Here is a 22,373-nt window from a genome sequence, read left to right as displayed (position 1 = left end):
ATAAACTATGGACTATTTTAATAAGCTTAACCTTACAAAAAAAAATCAAAATTAAAAAAATAACAAATAAATATTTTACATAGAATAATAGAAAGGGTGGTAAAAAAAAATATTTAATATGTGAGATTTTTATTTTTATAATTTCAGTAATTATTTAAAATAATATTTAAAAATAGAATGGTTGTCAATATATTTATTTTTTAAAAATAGTTAATATATTTAGGTTTATGTTCACAAATTAAACTTAATAAAATAGTTGTGATATATTTATTTTTAAAAAATTAAAAATATTAATATTACTTTATTTATTTATTGGTATTTTTGAAATGTAATTATATGCTAATTTAAAAAAAAAATTAAAAACTTTTTTTTTTAATAAAATTAGGATATTGTAGAACTTTAAAAAAATTAAAAAAATTAAAATATTTTTTAATTTTAAGTATAATATTAAAATTTTACAACATAGAATTATATTTTTAAAATAGGATAGAAATTATTTCCAATTTTTTTTTAATATGAGTAATTTTATTAACTTGAACTATAACTTTTATGTTCAAAGTATACACAATTCTTTAGTAGATATTTGTATTAACTGCTAATATCTAAACATAATTTATATATATTTAAATTTTAAAATTTTAATTTTTTTTTTTTTATTATCCAAACCTAAAGCAAAATCATAATAAAAAAATTATTTTAATAAAAAAGGTAGGGACGGGAGAGTTGATCCATTGAAATGGTTTTATTTTATTATTGTTTATTTGTTTATTATTATTATTTTGGGTTGGTTTGACAATATATAAATGCTATTATTTTTTTTATTAGGATCATATTTATCAAAGTGGGCCATAAGAATTTGACTATCAATTTAATCATTAAATTTATTACATTCCTCAAATATATTATAGAATTAATAAACTATAGTCATATTTAAATATGTGAATTTTCTATTTATAAATTTTCAAAATATGACTTTAAAAAATTAAAGTTGTACCCATTTTGCAATATCTGAATCATACAATTTCTCATTAATTTACTAAATAGATCTTATAAAAAAAAATAATATAGAAAATAATACAAATAATGTCAACCAAAGCAACAATTTCATCGATATAGAATCATACAGTCCACCCCTTTTGAGGGCCAGCATCCTCGCTGGCACATCGCCCTATGCCTGACTCTAATACTATTTATAATGGTCCAAGTCCATCGCTACCAGATATTGTTTGTTTTGACCCGTTACGTATCATCGTCGACTTCACATATTTAAAATATATATGCTTAGGAGAGATTTATAGTTTTGTTCTCTCACACTATTAATAATAATAAAAAAAAAATTAGAGTTAAAAGTATTTTTGAATATGAAGTATTTATATGAAACAAAATATTAATTAAAATAAAAATATTTTTTAGAGTTAATTAAAATGATATTTTTATTAACTTACGATGAAATAGTTAAAATTAAAGTGTATGCGAACCACGTGTCACTCTTTCTCCGACTAAATTTGCAACGTGTGGCATTCATTCCCCACTGGCAGCTTAGCTGGCAATATTTCTTGCCACGTAACGTTAAATAGTCCGGCTATAAATACGCGCCGTCCTTTACTCTTCTTTTTCATTAAAATCATCCGTCTCTAACGCGAAGTGGTGATTGCCGAAGCTTTATTCCAATGGCGACTGAAGGGAAGGAAGTCATGGTGGTCGGAATCGACGACAGTGCGCACAGTCTTTACGCTCTGGAGTGGACCTTAGATCATATCATCGTTCCATTCACTAAAGCTAACTCACCGTTCAAGCTCTTTATTGTTCATGCCAAACCTTCCCCTGCCTCCGCCGTCAGTCTCGCCGGACCTGGTAACTGATTCACTTCTTTTCTTGCTTTCTTGTTCATGGATGATTAATCCGTTGAGGATTCGTAAATAAATAGGAGGTTTAACTTTAATCGACTGTTGATTGAAGGAGCGGCTGAGATTTTCCCTCGTGTGGATTCGGATTTGAAGAGGATTGCATCTCGAGTTATCGAAAAGGCGAAGGAGGTTTGCGTCGCCAGATCGGTAATCCTCTTGATTCTTTCTTACTATAACCTGAATTACTTGTGAAGGATTTTCCTTAAGCGAAATGATTTAGGATTTGTTTCTTTTTCAGAAAGAAAGTGAGCAGACAGAAAAGAAAATTGTTCGAAAAGAAAATTTGTGCACTGGCAATAAACCTCAAAAACTTTTGTTTAAGAAAAGTGTTTATGAATTGAAATAGGAATGGAAGTAGCAAGATTGTCATCATATTGATTATTCATCCTATTGTTGCAGGACTACAGGAAAATGGTAGAGAGAAAAGGAATTAATAAAATAGAAGTAAAAAGTAGTAATACCTACTCAAATTGATTAAGAATGAGATTCCTTATCCATGATTAAACATGTCTTGCTCTAGAAACATCCAGGACAACTATACAACTATAATTAGTATTTCACTGTTTATATGATTCAAGAATGAGATTCGTTATCCATGATTAAACATGTCTTGCTCTAGAAACATCCAGGACAACTATCCAACTATAATTAGTATTTCATTCTTTATATGATTCAAGAATGAGACTCTTTATCCATGATTAACACGTCTTGCTCTAGAAACATCCAGGACAACTATACAACTATACTAAGTATTTCATTGACTAAATGATTCATTTATTTTATTTCCAAGGCCCATTGTTTGTAGCTAGTTTCGCTTTTTTATTTACGTGTTCCTAGTTGATTTCCAGTTTCCAGACCTCCATGGTTTGATGGTACAGAAGAACTGAACCACACATCTGTAGGAATACCTTTAACTAGGAAGTGGAAAATCTTTTCCATAGAATTTTGGTGTACGATATAAAATGTTGAAGATGGATTGGATGTTTTTTCGTGTCTAAAGCAGCTCTGGTGGAAAGCATCCTTTTAAGAACTTTATGCATTCTATTATTGATGATTATTGTTCATGTGTGATAATGATATTCAGGTGCATGATGCTGTGCTGGAGGTGATAGAAGGAGATGCCAGGAATGTTCTTTGTGAGGCTGTAGAAAGGCATCGTGCTAGTATGGTGGTCGTTGGAAGCCGTGGCTATGGAGCTATAAAGAGGTACTTCTCTTATTACCACCAATGTGAATATAATTATCTAAGAGCTAGGAAAAGCATGGCAGAACTCGATTGATGATCTAATCAAGATATTAGAAACTGGGAAGAATTCAGGTCTTCTTTGTTTGCTTTTCAAAAATTGACATAGGATTAAGAAACGTTCTTACAAATGGAGTTTTCATTGATATGGTCAAATGCTTGGTTGTTGTTGAGTTGAGAATAACGAAGCCCTTTATTAAACTGGATCTGATTGCGATGGCAGGGCTTTTTTAGGCAGCGTTAGTGATTACTGTGCTCACCATGCTCACTGCACCGTGATGATTGTAAAGATGCCTAAAACCAAGCACTAAATCCCATGGCCTTTTAGTTCTTTTCCCGAGTGGTAGTGTGGAGATCCCAGATGGTGTTAGTTTGCAGAATCCTAAAAAAAATTCATATCATCATCATCGAGTAAATGGTCTTGTACTGATACGAACTTGTGATATTTGACGCTCTGTAATAATAAAAGCTTCCTTATTGGTATAATTCGACTCTGTTTACACGTGTCATTATAGCTTTTACTTCAAGGTGTCTTCTGTTGTGTGATCAATTTCCACGTGTACTGAATTCTCTTTGTTTTTTTTTTTAATGGTATTTTTGGTAGCAGAAAATATAAGGAAAAAAAAAAAGATTATTAGGGGGGTTTTAATTGATAAAATGCTTAGATTATAATTTGATTTTTGTTTTTTTATGATTTAATTCTCAATCATTGATGAGGTGTCGTTTTAGTGTGTTTATTTTGTAGTAGTCATTATGATGATATCAAAGTTTGAATTCGTTTGTATATTTAAGTTTCTAAAGTTTTTTAATACGTTACGTTTCAATATTATTAAAAGCAATAGTTGTAGTAATCTTTTATCGAAGGTGAAGGTTCCGATTCTATTCATTCATTTGCAACGTTTGACAACAAATAAATAAAAATAAAATAGGTAAAATATATTTTTTTTCTAGACCCCAATAAATTTTATATTAGACATGCATGCAAATAATATCTTGTGTAATATTATTTATCATTTTGTACATTTACACGTAAATAATGATATATTGTGTAATTTTTTTTTTAATAAAAACTACATATTACGCAATCAAAAGCCAAAATAAAATGGCAAGAAAAATGGTACAGAATTTATAAAAAGATTGAGGAAAAAAGGGAAATATTAGCAGGCAGAATACGAAGAAACCACAATTTAAAAAAAAATAAAGATCAAAGAAAAAAAGACAGACCAAGAAAAAAAAAAATCTATTTTATAGTGTTAATTACTAGAAATGGAAGATTTGCATTCGATATCCATATCCAATAAATAAAATATAAATTAATTAAATATTAAAAATCAAATAAAAAAATATAAATTAATTAAATATTAAAAATTATTAAAAATCAAGTAAGAAAAATATAAATTAATTAAATATTAAAATCTAATATAGAAGCGAGCCACTAATACTTACGAAAATATAAATTAATTAAATATTAAAAATCAAATTAGAATATTAGGATAGAAGCTACTCACCAATATTATACTAATATTACGATTACGATAGAAGCTAGCCACTAAGAAAATATAAATTAATTAAATATTAAAAATCAAATCATAATAATACTTACGAAAATATAAATTAATTAAATATTAAAAATAAATTATATAAAAAAGATTAAGATATAATATTTAAAATATAATTCATAAACTAATATATTTAATTATTTACAACTGCGTTGTAGATATGCATAAAAAAGAAAAAGTTACTTTTAAAATATCATATTAGGCATTTCTTATCGTCCATCCGAACCCTAAATTAAGAGAGGTGGTCCTTATTTCAGGAGCACGGCCACGACCGAAGTATCCAAGACGACCTCCGATAAAAGCCGCCCCTCAGCCGTCTGCCGTCGTCCGCTTCCTCTCTTCGCCGTCAGATGTCGGCTTCAGTCACCTCCATCTGAAGGTTTCGATCGTCGCAGGAGTAAGGCCTCTCTCTCTCTCTCTGCTTTCATTTAGTTACTGTCAAATTTACTCAACCGGATCAATGTTCTGAACAATAACTAATTTTCTGTGTTTGATGCTTTATGGACGAATCAAATGCTAATTGTAATCCTGTAGTACAAACAGTAGCTGAGACCAATGCTAATTCTAATTCGCCTCGCTTTTTCCTGCTTTGGTTGGGACTAATGCTATATCACAGTTAGAAATTGCAGAACATTAGCTGCGTCGTGTTAGCCTTTTTCAGTTGTTTTAAAACCTTGGAAGCTAGTTATGAATTGTTCACACTCGCAGTGTACACATGGCTTTGTACTCTGTATTTGAAGAACTAGGATTTTCTTTTTATTCTTATAATTTGGTTAGATACTGTAATGCCTTGATTTGAGTGCATTTTCTTTTCTCAACTTATGGAATTAGTACTTGTCTGAATTATACTAGCCTGCAAGATTGATGAGCGCGAAAACTTCTCTGTTCTAAATGTTTTTAATTGATCTTTGTTGGTTTGTGTAGTTCATGTAGACCAATACGTACACTTCCAATGTTTCGTAGAAGAATACAGAAATTTGCTGCAAACTTAACGAATTCAAGCAAGCATCCATTTCTATGGTATTCAACAAGGTCTAGTTCTGCAGTGTTATTTCAGAAGCTAAAGAAGTCAGAGAGGAAGCCACTGGTAACGAGTATAAACGAGCTGAAGCGTGCAGCAAGATTGAGAGCGAAAGCGAAGCAGAATGTTGAGGAAAACTCTTTGCAGCCCCCGGCCAATGGCTTGCTGGTCAAGGGCTTGGTTCCAATTGCTCATGAAGTTTATGCTGCAAGATCTGAACTATTTTCATGCATTTCCACGGTGATTAAGAGAAGCATTGTGCATTGTTGTAGGTAAGATACAAATGGTGAGATTCCACATCGGTTGGGGAGGAGAACGAAACATTCTTTATAAGGGTGTGGAAACCTCTCCCTAGCAGATGCATTTTTAAAACCAAAAGGGAAAGTCCAAAGAGGACAATATCTGCTATCGTTGGGCTTGGGACATTACAAATGGTATGTGAGCGAGGAGGTTGGGTCCTTCGGAGGATGAACTCGAGGCGACGTTCACAGAAGAGTCAAACTGATTGTTATTTATACCCTAAAAACTATATTTTCAGCTGCACGACAAGGATCTTAATTTCTTATTGATCTTGTTTTCTCATTTGTGTAGAGTCTGTGGAGAGGTTCATATTGGTCATCCGCCACATAAGATTAGAACATGTAATGTTGCTGGGAGCGCACCAAACAAAGAGCACACTTGGGAAATTGGAGGCATTCAGCATGTCTTTCCTACTGTGGAATCTTTTCATTTATATGACCGTATTGGCAGAGCTGTTTCACATAATGAGCAGCTCCAGGTGGATCGAATTCCAGCAGTAGTAGAGTTGTGCATTCAAGCTGGTGTTGACATCCCCGAGTACCCTACAAGGCGAAGGACATTTCCGATTTACAATGTTGCTGGAAGGACTATCGACTTTGAGAAGAGGTTCCCCAAGAAATTCATCCTGGAAAAAGGCATTAATTCGTATGGATTTTGGAATGATAAGAAAACAGTGTGCGTGGACACATTATCGAAAAATTCCGATGATTTAAAAGGTTAGTATTGTTTGCACTTCTAGTTTCCACTATTCAATCTATTGAGTTTTTACCTGTATTGGACCTTGCCATGCTATATGACATCCCAACTTTTCATAGCTAAAAAAATTTGGGATTTCATTTTGATATGAATGCGATTAGGATGGAATTAGGGTATTAAGTGGATACTAGTAATGAAATAGGAAAGTTGTTCAGAGGTCGAGAATTGCTTAGGAGCTTAAAGCTCAAGTGAGCATATTCGAGAAAGGGAGGTTCGAATATGTAACAGTCCAAGTCCACTGTCACATATATTATTTTCTTTGGGCTTTCCCTTTTGGGATTCCCCTCAAGGTTTTCAAAACGCGTCTGCTAGGGATATTTTCTACACCCTTAAAAAGAATGTTTCATTCCCTCTCAAATTGAGGCGGGATCTCATAATCCACCTCCCTTCGGGGCCAAGCGCCCTCGTTGGCATACTGCCCAGTGTCCACCCCCTTAGGGGCTCAGCGTCCTCGCTGGCACATCACCCGGTGTCCTCCTTTTGGAGCTCTACATCCTTGTTGGCACACTGTCCGGTGGCGCTAATACCATATGTAATAGCTCAAGTCCACCGCTAGCAGATATTCCTTTCGAGCTTCCCTTCAAAGTTTTTAAAACGCGTTTTGTTAATGAGAGGTTACCACACCCTTCTAAAGATTCTCCAACTGATGTAGGATCTCACAAAATAGATTTTTTTCCTAACATTTTGCACTGAAATGTAATTTGGTATCCATGTCATTTCAGTGACAGCCATCCAAGGCATGGAATTATGGGATAAAATGATATCCGGAACAGAAAAGCTCATGAAAACGTATGGCGTACAAACATGTGGTTATTGTTCAGAGGTGCAAGTTGGACCTAAAGGCCACAGGGCTAGGAACTGTCAAGCTTACAAGCACCAGATGAGGGACGGGCAACATGCGTGGCAGGAAGCAACAGTAGATGATTTGATGCCTCTGGTGTATGTGTGGCATGTTCAAGATGTGCACAGCTCTGAGCCTCTATTGAATAATCTGAAGAGGTACTACGGCGTGTTGCCTGCAGTGGTGGAGTTATTTGCTCAAGCCGGAGCTAATGTGGGCGAGAGATACACAAGCTTCATGAAGAAAGATGTAGTAGTGCCCGAGTTGGATGAAATCAATTTGGTTGTTTAATGGCATTTTAACACTTATTTGTTAACACCAAAATTCAATTTAAAAAGTTACCCCAAATAATATCTCGAACCTCAGGAAATACTTGACGACATTCAAAATACAATCCAAGTAGAAACAAATTTTTAAATACTATCCTGAAACTAAGAATGTAAATTTTGGGAACATTATAATCACCAAACAAAACATAGTTACTACCATATAGTCTATTCTGATAGGTTCACCGACTAATACTCAGATACGAACTCCCTCCAGCCTATCACATGAGAGTCCAAACAAGACAGTTGCTATCATACTGGATTTCAGCTTCATCTTCATCTGTTCAAACAGTCAGAACAAGGATTGGTATCACAAAATGTTTCAAGGACATACAGTTATACAAAAATGTGTGCACAATCCATGGCGTTCGGAGTGTCGCAGTAAAAGTTGTTATTCTTGACTGCAGAAGTTGAAAATAAAATTACCAAAAGCTCTACCGGGACGGGCTCTTGCTCTTACTCCTGCTTCTGCTAGGGCTTTTGCTAGCATCACGCCGGTTAGGACTTTTACTAGTACGTTTCTCACGCTGCCATATAAGACGATCATATGCGGACACAAGTTTACTATAAACTTGTATGGCCAGAGCAAAAATACACAATATAAAATAATAGATTGTAATAGGTATCACTTACATTGGGCAATGGAGATCTGGATCTTGATCGGGATCTGCAAAATGTCCAGAAATAACCAAAATTTAAAATCCACGCCTCTTTTACCAAATGTGATCCAAGAGCCTGACGCCTCGTCCACATTATATACGTGAGATAGAAAAATAGTATTTTAGCAGTTCAACTATGAAGATTATACGCCAATTCAAAAACTTAAGACTCCAAAGTGAAGACCTAAAATTAGAAAACTTCAATCTATAGGAACCAATATATTATAGAGACACCAGTGGACGGGCGAGGAGCATTCTTCCCTACTGTGCCTCAAAAAGTCCACAATGAATCCAGATAGTGCGTCCTATAGCTTTGCAAATCTTGCAGCAGAAAATGTAAATGAAAGTGATGATGAGTTCCAAGTCCAAATAGCACTTAGTCCAAGATATCCAGCTCTATTATTGCAATCCATGATCTCCTTTGATCCAAATCTAGCACCCATGGACATTGCATTGCTAAAAGCATTAGAACAGGGGGTACCAGATGGTTTTCAAAGCTGCCCATCTAAAAAACAGCATACCTTCTCAACCAAAAGCATTGAAGGCAAATGAATCAAATCCCATCAGGATACTAATATCCAATCCCCAGTATGCCGCATATTTCCATATCTAAAAAAACAAACAAGTAATTTTCACACACAAAAAAGGACAATGAATGAAAGAAATCTATTCATTTCTTGGCTACCCCAGTTGTTGAACAAATAATTCCAAGTAATTAAAATTAACGCAAAATCTGATGTAAAATAGTAATAACTAAATTGAGTCAATAAGGAAAGGTTTACCCAACATTCCAATAGAGGGGGTCCCACACATTGCCCAGACTAATTTGAAGTCTGTCAAGTATTCATCTCCACCATTCTCAGAATGATCCAAGACTATGGAAGAAAAGGGTGGTTTTCCCATACAAGGGAATTGTACAAACCACAATACCACATGCAAACACATAGCACCCGGTAAGGTAATTTCAAATCCGTTGCTATCAACCACTTTCTGACCAGTTTTTGAGCAATACAAAAGAATTAGTTCACTTTCAATACTTTTACGTTGTTTATTTCACCCTGTCTAACATTCTGCCTAAGGAAAGACAGGTGCAACAAACAGACCCTGCCCGTGTGACAACTCAAATCATATAAATATAGACAAACAATGAACAGACTGCAGTTAGATCTTATTTAAAAAGAAAACAAAATAGAATTGAATAAAATAAAATTAAGAATGACAAAAATGAAAGCTAGTAGTTTACAAAATGAGAATACATACCCAGAAAGAGATGGTGACTTTGACCGAGAGCGAGCAGGGGAAACAGACCTTGATCGAGATTTAACAGGTGATCGCTGGGAAGATTTAGCTTTTGGGGACTTGCTGCTCAAAAGTTAATAAAACATTAAATAGAAGGAAGCAATGAGCTAAAACTAATTTACTGATAACAAACCAACCAACCTCCTACTGCGGCTCTTGCTCCTACTGCGGCTCTTGCTCCTACTTCGGCCTCTGCTACGACTGCGACTGCGACTACAAGTCCTCTCTCTAGAATATGACCGCCCACGACTAGGACTCCTGGAGCGATCCTTCTTTGAATCATATTCTCTCACCTTCCAAAAAAAAAAAATGAAAACAGGTAAGAAACAATATGACAAATCATGAAAAATTAATTAATAGGAGAGGGTATAATTCATACACGAACATATGCCCGAGAAAATGCATTGCGAAACTCAGAGTCATCAAGTTTTTTAATCTGCAGTGACAAGGAAACAGGTATTATAGCACATAACCAAACCAAAGATTGGGCTCTTAAAGTCATTAGAAGCAATACAAGATGGCAGATGAACATTAAGGTTCAATATTTCAAACATATTAGTACAAAGATAAAAACTACTTACTGCATACTTCATGTCATCAAGGTTGGTGTAATCCACAATCCCTGTGGTTCCTGCAACACATTGAAAGAAATAGTTATTTGGTTCTCAAAAACACATTATAGTGAGTTTGAAGCAACTTCAGCAGAGGTATCTCACCACTACCATCACGGAACACTTGGGAGAAACAAACATCCCCAGCTCGCCGCATATGATCCTTCAACATTAAATAATATGATATTCAGTGTGAATCAGAAAAAATAGAACGCCTAGGCAGATACACTTCATGTCAAATAGAATAATCTTACCTTTAAGTCTTGCCATGAAGCAGAAGAAGGTAATCCTGTGACTAATACTGCATAAACAAAATATATATATATTACAAGATCCAATGTTTACAATGTCAAAATATTGTATGGTGCCTAAGAAATGAGTATATACCACGATAATCAGAGCGCCGAGATACTCCACGGCCACCTCGGCTGCCTCCATAACTACTATGACGATCACTGGAAGATGAATGACCACGACCACCATGAGCAAGCTCCACCTAGAAACAGAAAGAAAGAAACAATGCATAAATTACAACTGTAAAGCAATGAAGTACAAAAACGACCAATTCTCATAACAATTGAAATAGACTTGGTTAGTGACTCACACGCAACCTATGACCATCAAAATCATAGCCATCACGACCACGAATAGCATCTTGAGCATCTTCCGCATCTTCAAACTACAATCATTAAATCCATATTGAGAACACAAGTAACAAGTATCTCATAGGAAGAGAAAATATCATATCATATGCAATAATCTCACCTCAACAAATGCATAACCTGGAGGCCTTGGTGGAACCTTGAGATCAATGTGAGCTATGCGACCATACTACCATAAAATGTCGAATGAGAACAGATTTAGATTAAATATTTTCAACAAATAAAACTCCAACACTTTTATAACGTTGTCTCAGATCATCTTGAACCTTCAAAAAAGAAAAGGCACAGAACATGCGTCGATAGTTCAAAAATGGGAATTACATCTACATTTGCAAGATCCTCATACTCCTCTCCTTCTGAGTATCGAAAGCAAAAGGTTTAACATTCTACGCTCGCACTCCTTGTGACTAAAGCTTTATAATATCCAGACATACCATGCAGCACCAACGTGACAGATTCGTGCACGAAAAAACTGTTGGTCCCCTAAGAAACTCAACGTAGGTGCCAAATCATCATGCACATACAAAATTACGAAGAATTACCTTATAAAATAAATCTTCCACTTCCTTTTCACGAATATCACCCGGGAGATTGCCGACATACACTGTTCTGCTGGCACGGCCGCTCATTTTTCCCTAAAAAGAAGAAACGATTAACCTTAACGATTATACCTCACAAAAAACAAAGAAAAATAAATCAGAAACTACGAAGTCTAAGCCTCGATTAAGATTAAACTTGCCTTAACAAACAAATAAGATCAAATTCGAAGAGCACTCTATATTGAAATTAAAAACGAAGATTCAGCGTTTGATTGAACGTTACCTCGAATTCGATCTGTGGACGACGAAGCGCAGGGGCGAGAGAACTGTAAAATGTTAGGGTTTTGAAATCAAAAGATGGAGCCACGAGTAAATATATGGTACGGTTATAATAATCTGTATCGCGTTGCACAGTAATGTCCTGGATATGTTTACTACCAGTTACATAATGCGTAGCAATATTTTAAAATAAAATTCATTTCCCCCCTTGAAATTTGTAATTAATTCAATTTTACACCTCTAAATTTTTAATTATTATATTTTAGTCCTTATAACTCATAAATATTATACTTTGGTCCCTTCTTAAAGAAATATTACACAATGAGACTCTGAATTTTCTAATTTGATCAATTATCTCATATTTTGATAAGTTTGCAGTTACGCCCTTAAAATTTTAAATTTAATCGATTGATTCACATTTTTATTTAATAAATTAGTTTCGTGTTCTATATTTTTTCATTGTTATTTTTAATAAGCATATGAAATTAATGGGTCTAAGTTAAAATTTAATAATATAATTATGACACATAACAAATTTAAAAAGCTTGATTTAATCAAATTAAAATAAAATTTTAAGGGTGTGATTATAATGAAAATTTTCCATTATCTAATAAAAATATGTATGTGGAATCAAATGATATTTAATTTTTCAAATTTATAAACTATAATTTTATTTTAAAAACTTTTAAGTTTAACTACAAAAACATTTTTCCAATTTAAAATAGTTAAATGATTTTTTGTGACATTTCACGTGGGTGACCATGTCGATGACTCTACTCCGACTTTTGTTAGCGATCAACGGTGACCACCATTGGCGACCAACTCTAACGACAAATAACAACAACTATAACGATCGCTCGATGGAAGGTGTTAGTCAGCTAATCATATGTTTTAAATACAAATTTAATCCTTTTAGTGTCCATACATCGATGATCTTGGAAAATTTCCCCCACAATGTTTAAGACTTCAAGTCGCTCTATGCTTGGGTGCTAATTGAGCTTCTCTCAAACTTCAACTTAGGGTATAACAATTCAAGCCCACAACTAGCAAATATGGTCTATTTTTTACTGTTATGTATCACCGTTAACTTCACAGTTTTAAAACGTGTCTACTAGTGAGAGGTTTCCACACCCTTACAAGAAATGTTATGTTCCCCTCTCCAATCAATGTAGGATCTCACAATCTACCCTTTTGGGGGACGATCGTTCTTGCTGACACACCGCTTGATAACTGGCCTCTAATACCATTTATAACAGTTCAAGTCCACCGTTATATTGTCTACTTTAGCCCATTACGTGTCACTGTCAGCCTCACGGTTTTAAAACACGTCTACTAAGGAGAGGTTTCCACACTCGTGCAAGAAATGTTTCGTTCCCCTCTCCAACTAACGCGAGACCTCACATTCGGCTTGAACCAAATGTATTCCATGGTTAAGCTCTACAGTTTCAACCAATGAGACATGTTATACTGCTACCACCTCCCTATAGCTAATGAACGTAAGAACCATACATGACACGATGGGGATTTTTTTTTTTCCATAGCCAAGTAGCAATCAATACTACTGTGTTACAGAGATCTCATGATGAACAAGTCAAAGATGGATTATAAATTATGGCAAAAGAGATACCAAATTTTCCTAGATTTCCTTTGTTCCCAAGTTCACGAGAACTCAACTGCCATTCACATGTTTTTCACCTTCCTAACTTATTTCAGCTCACCACTACCTCTTCAATGCATTCACCATCCCCACGCCTAATGCATAGCAAACACCCACAAAAAGCTGTTTCAAATGAACTTTCCAAGCCACCCCCAATACCCTTTTTCTCACTATATAAACTCATTAATCTTCACATTAACTTCAATCAAATTCACAAATCAAAACAGTATCCTGAGTTCATAGGAATTAAATCTTCCATTTCCACGTACCTTTTTCGCTCTTTCCAGCCCTCCACTTCTCTCAGACATTTCGTCGAACATGTTGCGTGCACCCACTTCAAGAACCTCAATCGTCACCCTTTTAGCCTTCATTGCAATTCTTCCATGGCTGACACACTCAGCCCAAACGAGCTACGTCCAAGAAGCGTGCAGCGTAACACTACACCCAGATCTCTGCATCCGTTCGCTGTCGCCATTTTCAAGCACCGCCAAGCGAAGCCCTACAAAGTGGGCAAGGGCGAGCGTGTCGGTGACGATAACTGAGGCCAAAGCCGTGGCGAGATTCTTGGTGAGGCTGAAGAACAACAGACGTATGAAGGGAAGAAACAGGGCTGCAGTTTCGGACTGTGTGGAGGTCTTTGAAGACGCCATTGATGAGCTTCACAGGTCACTTGGGGTTCTTAGAAGACTGAGTAGGAGCAAATTTGACGCACAAATGGGGGATCTGACGACGTGGGTTAGCGCTGCTCTGACAGATGAAGATACTTGCGTGGATGGATTTGAAGGGGAAAGGGGAAGATTAGTGAATTTGATACGGAATCGTGTGGTGAAAGCTACTTATATTACCAGTAATGCGCTCGCTTTGGTTAACAAATTGGCTGCCTCTGGTTTTGAAACTGCCCCCAATCTATGAAGAACGCCATGGAATTGGAGATCATACATAGTATATAATATACATTTTGCCACTTCAGAATTTGGTATTTTCAAGTTTTAAATTATATTCCACTTTATGTTTTTATTTTTTAATTTTAAGCTCAAATTATAAATTTTGTCTGGAATTTTCTAGTAAGCTTTCAAGTAGACTTGCATATTCTTAGTTTAATTGATCAAGTAAACTCTCATTAATGAGCGAATCACTAATTTTTATATATCTTCTATATTATATAGTAAATTTTTAATGTTTTTAAATATATTTTCTATAATTAAGATAGGATAGTTTTTAGTTAACATAAAAGAGTTAAAAAAAACTAAAAAAATAATTAAATAAAGTTTTATAGTATTAAAATAAAATAGAAAGTCAACCAATTTTTTAAGAAAACATTAAAATATATCTATAAAAAATACAAAATTAATATTGAGCTAATCCAATAAGTCATCTTCCTTGCAACCATAGAATAGTTTGAGAAATTGGGTCAAATATCATTAAAAAGAAAAACAAGAAAAAAAAAAAGAAAAAATAAGTCACCTTCCTTCAGATCTTACCATGAAGAGGGAAATATTTAGTATAAAGATTTGGTGGTAGGCCGACAAGGTTTAATTCTTTCAACGTTGTCCTTTCGAGAGATACTATTATGTAAAAGTATGATTTCATGGGAGGAAAGAGCATTTTTATATTATTGTATTAGTAGCCTAAATTAGGCGCTAAAACACATACATAAAGAGGGTCGTATGTACCAAAGACGTATGCACATACATAAAGAATGGCGTATGTACCAAAGATGTATGTACCAGTTAGATAAGAATTTCATAGTATGTATGAGTTAGTAGTGGCAATGAAGAAAGGAAGGACAGCTACGAAAGCAGGTCACTCGTGTGTGAAAATCTCTCCCATAACATCACTAAGACTTTGAAAGTCTCTCCCATAACATCACTAAGACTTTGAAAGGAGATGGGAAAAACCCAAAAGGAGAAAGCCCAAAAATCTTCGAAGTGAATATTCAATTTAAGCGAAAAATAATTATACAACTAACAAGAAGCCAGTAGGTTAGAAAGGATGGTCTATATTTGAAATGTACTAAATAAATGCATATAATATAAATCAAAGATTGCATAATTAGAAGTGAAACAAAACTCTAATGCGCCGGAAATTTAGACTTAAAATGGAGGGGTGCGCCAGGTCCAAGCTGTAGTGCAAAGCTTGGCGACGCTCGAAGGCCCCAGTAGCAAGCTACTATAGTGGGCCCTCCCCCTTGAAAAATTAATTTAATATCATGTGGGCCGATGGCCCACGTATCAGATATTAAACTGATAAGAACAGATACTACACTTGATCTTAGCCAAAAGGCCGAGAAAGGTATGCTCTGAAACGAAATCCACCGGCCCTTTTATAGCCACCGAGTCCTTCCATATTCTGGAACTTACCGATGTGGGACAAACATAAAACCCGCTCGAACCACTGCTTTTCTTTTTTCTCCTTTCCCTCGCCAAGTATCGAACCCTTGCATTCTTCTTTTTTCTGCAGTTGATTTTAAGTAATTAATGTATATGTATTATTTTTTTAAAAATTATTATAATTTTTTTAGTTAGGTAATTCCTCTATTATCGAAGTAATAATTTAATCATAAAAAATTGACCTATAACGATTTAGTAAATATATTTTTATATTTGTATATACTTCTTAAACTTTAACATATAATAATTTAAGCCATATATTTATATAATAATTTAAACCATATATTTTCAAATTTATTTTGTGATTTCTAAACCTATTAGGTCCCTACTTAATTTGTTCGTAATTTTGTTTAAAATTATAAATTTGATAGTCTAAATCTTTTAACAAGAAGATCAGATATTTGAATCTCTCCCCTCACATATTATTAAACTATAAAAAATGAAAATAGCTGGAGTGGACAAACGGGAAACACAAAACTATTATTTTAACATTAAAAAAAATTAGTTAAAATAAAAAAATTCAAGTTTAAGTATTAAAAAAAAATTTAACTAATTTATTAAACAAATTTGAACTTTGCATTTATAAGAACCTTAAACTTGGGTATGTGAAATTTAAGATTGACAATTACAGACCTAATGACTCAAAATTGAAATTTTTAGTTGAATAATTTTTATTTAACAAAAAAAAAATAATTCATGCTCCAGGTAACTTTTCACCAAATCACTGAAAACACGACCATAATCCAGAGTTAAAACTCAAAGCTTCTTGAAATTTCTAGAACTCGGACCAAACTTGTAACTTAACTTTAAAAAAAAAAAATCCATTCAGATTCTTAATGCTCCTGGTAACTTTTCACAAAATCAATAAAAACTCGATCGTAATCGAGAGTTAAAACTCAAAGCTTCTTGAAATGTCTAGAATCGATTCCCATAAATTTAAGATCCAAAGACAGTTGATCGAGATAGAATGATAGGAGTTTCGGTAGCAACAAACTAAACAAAGAAAGCGACTATCAGCTACTTTTTATATATAATGTTCATCTTCTGATATAGTTGTCACTAAAAATGCAGGTCACGTGAAGGCTGAAACGTTTATTGTATGTATATTATACATCAGGATTTTAGGAATTCAGGAACTAATATTTCATCATTTCTGGCTTATCTTACCGGAAGTTAGCCGCAATTGTCAAGATTGAATCAACATAATGAGGTTGATGTCCCTCCTCCTTCAGCAGATCAATATTTGTGGACACAGCAAACGACTTGGCTGAAATAGCGAAAGAACAGTTGCTGAATTCATCCTGGACATGAAGATATGTACTTCTAAAAAATTTCATCATCTTTGGATAAGATGAAACGAATATTATGAGATACCACATCGGTTGGGGAAGAGAACGAATGGGTGTAGAAACCTCTCCCTAGCAAACGCGTTTTTAAAAACCTTGAGAGGAAGCCCGACAGGAAAAGTCGGGAGAGGACAATATCTACTAGCGGTGAGCTTAGGCTGTTACAAATGGTATCAGAGTCAGACACCGGGTGATGTGTTAGCAAGGAGGCTAAGCCACAAAGAAGGGTGGATTGGGGGGTCCCACATTGATTAGAGGAAGGAATGAGTGCCAGTAAGGACGTTGGGCCCCGAAGGGTGGTGGATTGTGAGATCCTACGTTAGTTAGGGAAGAGAACGAAACATTTTTTATAAGGGTGTGGAAATCTCTCCCCAGCAGACGCTTTTAAAAACATTGAGGGGTAAACCCGAAAGGAAAAGTCCAAAGAGGACAATATCGAATAGCAGTGGGCTGTTACAAATATTATATAATGCAGCACATCGGTTGTAGTGAAAATGGATTGAATGCTACATACCTCACGCCAACAAGAGGTATACTAAAGTGATCTTGAATATTCAGCTGCAGCACTGAAGGCAGAAACAAGGGCAGCCATCCCACCAACCTGTGACCAACTTCTAGTCCTTGTAGCAATTGCTGCTCCTGCCACGGCGCCCGCAATCAAACCGTTCAACTGTCACACGAAAAAAAGAGAGGTAAAGATTATTTCCTAAAGTTGCTGTAAACATAGTCCAGGAATAGTTGGTATTTCTGGCTTCATGATCATTCAAGCAATCATAGAGACTATGAGGAAATATGAATGAATTCAAGATAAAAGTAAGAATTCAATAAATTCCCGAGAAACATTGCATAACCCAATGGTTGTAAGCTAAGCAAGAGGCCTAGGATATTAGACATGCAACAGCTAAGAACCATTTCCATTGTTTATCAAGAAACCAAGCTTATGTTGAGAGAAAATGAAATATATAAGAGGGCCAAACAAAAACACGGACCAATAAAAGACGGGCCTACACGAGGGTCGACCGACCAGAAACTAACCTACGACAAAGAATTCAATCCAAAAGATTATGGCCCAACAAATAGTTTCATGTCTATGGACACAAATATCCACAACGAGACATAATTTAGCAAGAGACCAAACCTCCCGATAGCTAAAGATATGGGAAACCCTTCCAGTATGATATGGCGAGTCTCAATATATAAAGCAGCAGTTCATTCTCAAGCAACTACAAGTCTACACATATAACGGCTCCAAGCCCACGCTAGCCGATATTGTCCTTTTTGGGTTTTCCCTTTTAGGCTTTCCCTCAAGGTTTTTAAAACGCATCTGCTAAGAAGAGGTTTCCAGCCCTTATAAAGAATGTTTCGTTATCCTCCCCATCCGATGTGGGATCTCACAATACAAATGGTTGTCAAACTCCAAATACAATTATGAGGTTTCATATACCAATCGATAACACTAACAATCCCAAGTAAGAAGCTCAGTTCTTTCTCCTGCCAACACTTGCAACAGAACTCTATGAACGCAGATCACATACAATTGCGGGATTTTTGCATCAACTTCTTAAACACGCGTTTCATTGACCTTTAAATCTTTCTATCCAACACGATTGTTCCTCTATGGTTCAAAAGAATTAGTTTATATAGTTAAAAACATTTTCCAAAATGAGACCATCCAAACCCTTGAAAGAATAAGTGTCATGAACACTTCTGAATGCCTTCATAATTCCACTCACCTTTTTCCCCCAACAAAAGTTCTTGAACTATCCCTGCTCAAGCCAGACAATCTCCATTCAACAATCTAGTTTAAATTGAAGGGAGTATTTCGAAAGTAATTAGAAAAATGAGGCTCATACCTTAGAATATATATTAATTGGTAAACTGTAAGTCCTATCCTAAGATACACAACACATACAATAGAATGAGCCTTTCTAATGGTGAGCATAATGATTCTACCACATCCTTTTACGTCCATCACCAGAAATCTCGTATTTTCTCGAGGTATTATTCGCTCAAAAAGAGCAGACGGTTACTGAATTACTCATCCAATGCACAATGAATGAAGGGAGGTCAACATTATAGGGATTCAACTAAGCAACCTTTATAACGGATCATATTCAAACAAAGGAGAAAGGTGAAATTGAATCATTTCATGAATTCGACTAACCCAATCATTCTTCCTTCTATATCTTTGAATCCCACAGTGAGTCAGAGTAAAAACTCCAGCAACAAGTCCTAAAACCCAGAATCTTTAGCTACATTTCCGCTCAGAACAAAACTAAACAAAAAAAATCAGCCACAAACACAGCTCAACAATCTATAGAGGCCAGAAGGTTCAAAAATTAACCATTACCACATTGAAATCCGTATTTTCCAACAGACTTTGCCTGCAAAATAGAAAATAAACACACGATTCAGATCGGAAAAACGCCTCAATCAAAAAGAAAGAAATCAAAGCAAAATAGCAAGTATTATTCGATAGATACCACGAAAGCAGCATGGTCGACGCCACTCAGGCCTGTACGAGACACAACGCGAATTAAACATTAAAAGAATCAAAGATAGGATATGTTTTACGAAATTTGAGCTTAAGATTACCATTTTTACGAGAATTGTACGGACCCATACACAAACCCCACAAAGCGCCGGCCTGAAGGATGAACACCGAAAAGGGATTCAGAATTTCAGAGGAGAAAGAATAGAAAACGAACCGTAGTTTGAGAAGTTGTTTGTAGAGTTTACCGTTCCGACGCGAATGGTGGATTCGACGGCGAGGGATGAACATGGAACGACGCCGTTCAGTTCGTCTTCCATCTTTCATTTCTCAATTTCCTTCGCGAGTCATATGTGGAGTTTAGGTTTTTTTTTTCTTTTTTTTTTAATCATTTTTTTATTTATTAATATCTTATTATTGAAACTAAAATAAAAAAAAGTTTTTTTTTTTTTTTTTTAATTTCATAGATTATAAAAATTGATATGATATTTATTACCTACTATAACCTGGTTGAAGTCATGCATTAACGTACAATCCAATTTTTCTTCTTTTGAAATAGTATTAGGGCTCCGTAAAAGAGTTTTTGCTAGACAGATAAATCCGATAAATCCTGTGGCCTATAATTCAGTCACTTGTTTCATTAGTTCAGTCAACTTTGATAGAGTTATTCGATATTCATATTTTATGAGAGGTACGACTATACTGGTAGAAGCTCAATTTCATGATCGATCCCGCAAGAACGTCTTTAAGCGTGTGAATTCAATTTCTTTCATTTCTTTTTACCACTAGATTTTTTTAAAAATAATTTTGATATTAACATATTTAAATTTATGATTATACAAAAATCATTAAATAAAAGTATCCATGTATTGGGGTAAATGAGAGAAACAACAATGGGTTATTTTTACAATTCATAATTAATAGGCTATTTTTGTAAATTTTGAATTAAAAGAGGTTATTTTTGTCTAAAAAAGACTTTACTCCTCCGAGCCTTAAAACAGCAACTCAAAACCCTAAAATCAGCGCCGATTGTTGCGTAACATTTCTACAGGAAATTTGGGCAACGAGTTGCAGAGAAGAAGCAAAAATGAGCCGTGGAGCAGCAGCATCCGGTGGCCCCAAGGGCAAGAAGAAGGGTTCGACCTTTGTCATCGATTGTGCGAAGCCAGTTGAGGACAAGATCATGGACATCGCTTCTTTAGAGAAGTTCCTTCTCGAGAGGATCAAGGTTGGCGGCAAAGCTGGGGCACTTGGTGACTCGGTTACCGTCACTCGCGACAAGAACAAGATCACCGTTAACTCCGATAGCAACTTCTCCAAGAGGTATTCACTGATTTGTAGTTATTTGTCATAGTTCGTTCTGGATTTGGTTTTGGATTTGTGATAATGAATACGGTTCTGGAGGAGTCATGTTCATGTACTTGTTCGTTTGTTCGGGAGTAAGCATTGTAGTTATCTGCTAGCTGACGCGTTATTACCGAGAATGGATGCGACGTGCGGGTTGTTCTTTGTTTTCTGTGATTTTGTGTTCTTGTTGCCTATTTTATTGGGTTGTGGGGTTGATGAGCAATAGTGGAATTCATTGCTCGAACAGATCTCGAGATTTCAGCCACGATTAAGTGTAAACAGGAAAGTTCTTCAAAAAGTACTCATTATCTCATAATAGTTTTTCCTCGTCGTGCCATTGATTATGAATTTTTGTTTCGAGTGCATTTTGATTTCCAGGTCAGTTCTTAAATCTACAAGCTCTAGGTGTAGTTCTTCCGAGTTGTTGGGTGGATTAACACTAGGTCTTTCCTTTGGAATACATCTCTAAATCTCTGATCTAGTGCAAGAAAGGGAATCATTAAAGAGATGCTACTTCAAATATCCATTCTCCTTTTTATGGATAACTTAGAATGTACCATACAATCCATTAGTTGCAATATGATTGTTTTGTTGGAAATTACGAATTAGACCTTTAAACTCCCAATAAACTTTGCTAATTGTTCTCTCTTTTGAATCCCAGGTATCTTAAATACTTGACTAAGAAGTATTTGAAGAAACACAATGTTAGAGATTGGCTTCGGGTTATCGCTTCAAACAAGGACCGCAACGTCTATGAATTAAGATACTTCAACATTGCTGAGAATGAGGGCGAGGAAGAGGATTGAGGTTCAAGGCCTATGTTTTGGAAGCATCGTTTGTAGTAGGAATTAAGCTTGTTGAAATTATATTTCCATACTTTGTCTTGAAGCTTTCCATATAGATCAGCAAGGATTCTTTTGGGTTATGAGATTATGCAACTCTTGTTTACTGCTGAAGTTTTATCTATAAATTTTGTTCACGAAGCTCCCCTTCTTTTGGTTGGTTGTTTTGATGATACTTTTAATAATAGTTGTCTGAGAGTACTGACCTAAGGAGTTTTGGGTCCAAATGAACAATGTCTAACTTTTAACATGTGGTGCGAGTTGAAGCTAACAGGGTTTTTCGTTCGCCAAATAAGTAA

At 35.1% G+C, this 22,373-nt stretch overlaps 6 protein-coding genes and 1 non-coding gene across 18 annotated transcripts; 4 read left to right on the top strand and 3 right to left on the bottom strand.

The window, feature by feature from the left end:
* The first annotated feature begins 1,599 nt into the window (after window positions 1-1,599).
* LOC111497899 (universal stress protein PHOS34) lies at window positions 1,600-3,660 on the top strand. Its single transcript, XM_023148908.1, has 4 exons — window positions 1,600-1,854; window positions 1,960-2,054; window positions 2,992-3,113; window positions 3,373-3,660. Exons 1-4 carry the CDS (start codon window positions 1,671-1,673, stop codon window positions 3,458-3,460), a joined length of 489 nt encoding a protein of 162 aa, XP_023004676.1. The 5' UTR covers window positions 1,600-1,670; the 3' UTR covers window positions 3,461-3,660.
* A 1,258-nt stretch (window positions 3,661-4,918) lies between these two features.
* Window positions 4,919-7,979, top strand: LOC111497833 (APO protein 3, mitochondrial-like). The gene is made up of 4 exons (XM_023148806.1): window positions 4,919-5,105; window positions 5,633-6,001; window positions 6,321-6,745; window positions 7,508-7,979. Exons 2-4 carry the CDS (start codon window positions 5,661-5,663, stop codon window positions 7,915-7,917), a joined length of 1,176 nt encoding a protein of 391 aa, XP_023004574.1. The 5' UTR covers window positions 4,919-5,105; window positions 5,633-5,660; the 3' UTR covers window positions 7,918-7,979.
* Window positions 7,978-12,112, bottom strand: LOC111497858 (serine/arginine-rich-splicing factor SR34-like). 11 transcript variants are annotated; one of them, XM_023148845.1, is made up of 14 exons: window positions 12,006-12,112; window positions 11,726-11,818; window positions 11,287-11,352; window positions 11,126-11,200; window positions 10,909-11,017; window positions 10,776-10,822; window positions 10,627-10,684; window positions 10,492-10,541; window positions 10,290-10,346; window positions 10,052-10,203; window positions 9,872-9,976; window positions 8,586-8,619; window positions 8,379-8,479; window positions 7,978-8,232 (listed from the first exon to the last, which is right to left on the bottom strand). In XM_023148845.1, exons 2-13 carry the CDS (start codon window positions 11,810-11,812, stop codon window positions 8,387-8,389), a joined length of 933 nt encoding a protein of 310 aa, XP_023004613.1. In that variant the 5' UTR covers window positions 11,813-11,818; window positions 12,006-12,112; the 3' UTR covers window positions 7,978-8,232; window positions 8,379-8,386. The 11 variants fall into 11 exon arrangements, 4 of the variants coding, with proteins under 4 accessions (XP_023004613.1, XP_023004615.1, XP_023004616.1 ...); XM_023148847.1 differs by having other exon boundaries at window positions 9,872-9,973; XM_023148848.1 differs by having other exon boundaries at window positions 9,872-9,975; window positions 10,072-10,203.
* Window positions 12,113-13,619: 1,507 nt separating this feature from the next.
* LOC111497889 (pectinesterase inhibitor 6) lies at window positions 13,620-14,684 on the top strand. The gene has a single exon (XM_023148895.1). It carries the CDS (start codon window positions 13,977-13,979, stop codon window positions 14,568-14,570), a length of 594 nt encoding a protein of 197 aa, XP_023004663.1. The 5' UTR covers window positions 13,620-13,976; the 3' UTR covers window positions 14,571-14,684.
* Window positions 14,685-15,759: 1,075 nt separating this feature from the next.
* Window positions 15,760-15,954, bottom strand: LOC111498210. The gene has a single exon (XR_002720747.1). It is a non-coding gene; the product is annotated as a U2 spliceosomal RNA (small nuclear RNA).
* A 1,088-nt stretch (window positions 15,955-17,042) lies between these two features.
* On the bottom strand, window positions 17,043-20,249 carry LOC111497910 (outer envelope pore protein 16-4, chloroplastic). Of its 2 annotated transcripts, none has more exons than XM_023148923.1 (7): window positions 20,134-20,249; window positions 19,990-20,041; window positions 19,878-19,909; window positions 19,745-19,778; window positions 19,559-19,626; window positions 17,909-18,064; window positions 17,043-17,349 (listed from the first exon to the last, which is right to left on the bottom strand). In XM_023148923.1, the coding sequence occupies exons 1-6, from the start codon at window positions 20,203-20,205 to the stop codon at window positions 17,930-17,932; spliced, it is 393 nt and encodes a 130-aa protein (XP_023004691.1). In that variant the 5' UTR covers window positions 20,206-20,249; the 3' UTR covers window positions 17,043-17,349; window positions 17,909-17,929. The 2 variants fall into 2 exon arrangements, with proteins under 2 accessions (XP_023004691.1, XP_023004690.1); XM_023148922.1 differs by having other exon boundaries at window positions 17,043-17,315.
* Window positions 20,250-20,887: 638 nt separating this feature from the next.
* On the top strand, window positions 20,888-22,219 carry LOC111497911 (60S ribosomal protein L22-2-like). Its single transcript, XM_023148924.1, has 2 exons — window positions 20,888-21,208; window positions 21,894-22,219. The coding sequence occupies exons 1-2, from the start codon at window positions 20,973-20,975 to the stop codon at window positions 22,036-22,038; spliced, it is 381 nt and encodes a 126-aa protein (XP_023004692.1). The 5' UTR covers window positions 20,888-20,972; the 3' UTR covers window positions 22,039-22,219.
* Window positions 22,220-22,373: the final 154 nt, after the last annotated feature.

This window comes from Cucurbita maxima, unplaced genomic scaffold, assembly GCF_002738345.1.
Source record: "Cucurbita maxima cultivar Rimu unplaced genomic scaffold, Cmax_1.0 Cma_Scf00024, whole genome shotgun sequence".
In the NCBI taxonomy this organism is placed as follows: Eukaryota; Viridiplantae; Streptophyta; class Magnoliopsida; order Cucurbitales; family Cucurbitaceae; genus Cucurbita; species Cucurbita maxima.
Note: the sequence above shows the minus strand (reverse complement) of the source record. Positions and strands in the feature narration are given on the sequence as shown.

Excerpts from the sequence above, each read along its gene's own strand:
- LOC111497899 (XM_023148908.1), top strand. The coding sequence starts at position 1,671 with ATGGCGACTGAAGGGAAGGAAGTCATGGTGGTCGGAATCGACGACAGT. Across the intron at positions 1,855-1,959 it reads CGTCAGTCTCGCCGGACCTG|GAGCGGCTGAGATTTTCCCT; the intron begins GTAACTGATTCA and ends TGTTGATTGAAG. Across the intron at positions 2,055-2,991 it reads AGGTTTGCGTCGCCAGATCG|GTGCATGATGCTGTGCTGGA; the intron begins GTAATCCTCTTG and ends AATGATATTCAG.
- LOC111497833 (XM_023148806.1), top strand. The coding sequence starts at position 5,661 with ATGTTTCGTAGAAGAATACAGAAATTTGCTGCAAACTTAACGAATTCA. Across the intron at positions 6,002-6,320 it reads AGCATTGTGCATTGTTGTAG|AGTCTGTGGAGAGGTTCATA; the intron begins GTAAGATACAAA and ends TCATTTGTGTAG. Across the intron at positions 6,746-7,507 it reads AAATTCCGATGATTTAAAAG|TGACAGCCATCCAAGGCATG; the intron begins GTTAGTATTGTT and ends ATGTCATTTCAG.
- LOC111497858 (XM_023148845.1), bottom strand. The coding sequence starts at position 11,812 with ATGAGCGGCCGTGCCAGCAGAACAGTGTATGTCGGCAATCTCCCGGGT. Across the intron at positions 10,204-10,289 it reads TTTCTCGGGCATATGTTCGT|GTGAGAGAATATGATTCAAA; the intron begins GTATGAATTATA and ends TTTTTTTGGAAG. Across the intron at positions 8,620-9,871 it reads AAGTCACCATCTCTTTCTGG|ATCCCGATCAAGATCCAGAT; the intron begins GTATGTATTCTC and ends GACATTTTGCAG.
- LOC111497889 (XM_023148895.1), top strand. The coding sequence starts at position 13,977 with ATGTTGCGTGCACCCACTTCAAGAACCTCAATCGTCACCCTTTTAGCC.
- LOC111497910 (XM_023148923.1), bottom strand. The coding sequence starts at position 20,205 with ATGGAAGACGAACTGAACGGCGTCGTTCCATGTTCATCCCTCGCCGTC. Across the intron at positions 19,910-19,989 it reads GTACAATTCTCGTAAAAATG|GCCTGAGTGGCGTCGACCAT; the intron begins GTAATCTTAAGC and ends TGTCTCGTACAG. Across the intron at positions 19,627-19,744 it reads AAAATACGGATTTCAATGTG|GACTTGTTGCTGGAGTTTTT; the intron begins GTAATGGTTAAT and ends TCTGGGTTTTAG.
- LOC111497911 (XM_023148924.1), top strand. The coding sequence starts at position 20,973 with ATGAGCCGTGGAGCAGCAGCATCCGGTGGCCCCAAGGGCAAGAAGAAG. Across the intron at positions 21,209-21,893 it reads GATAGCAACTTCTCCAAGAG|GTATCTTAAATACTTGACTA; the intron begins GTATTCACTGAT and ends TTTGAATCCCAG.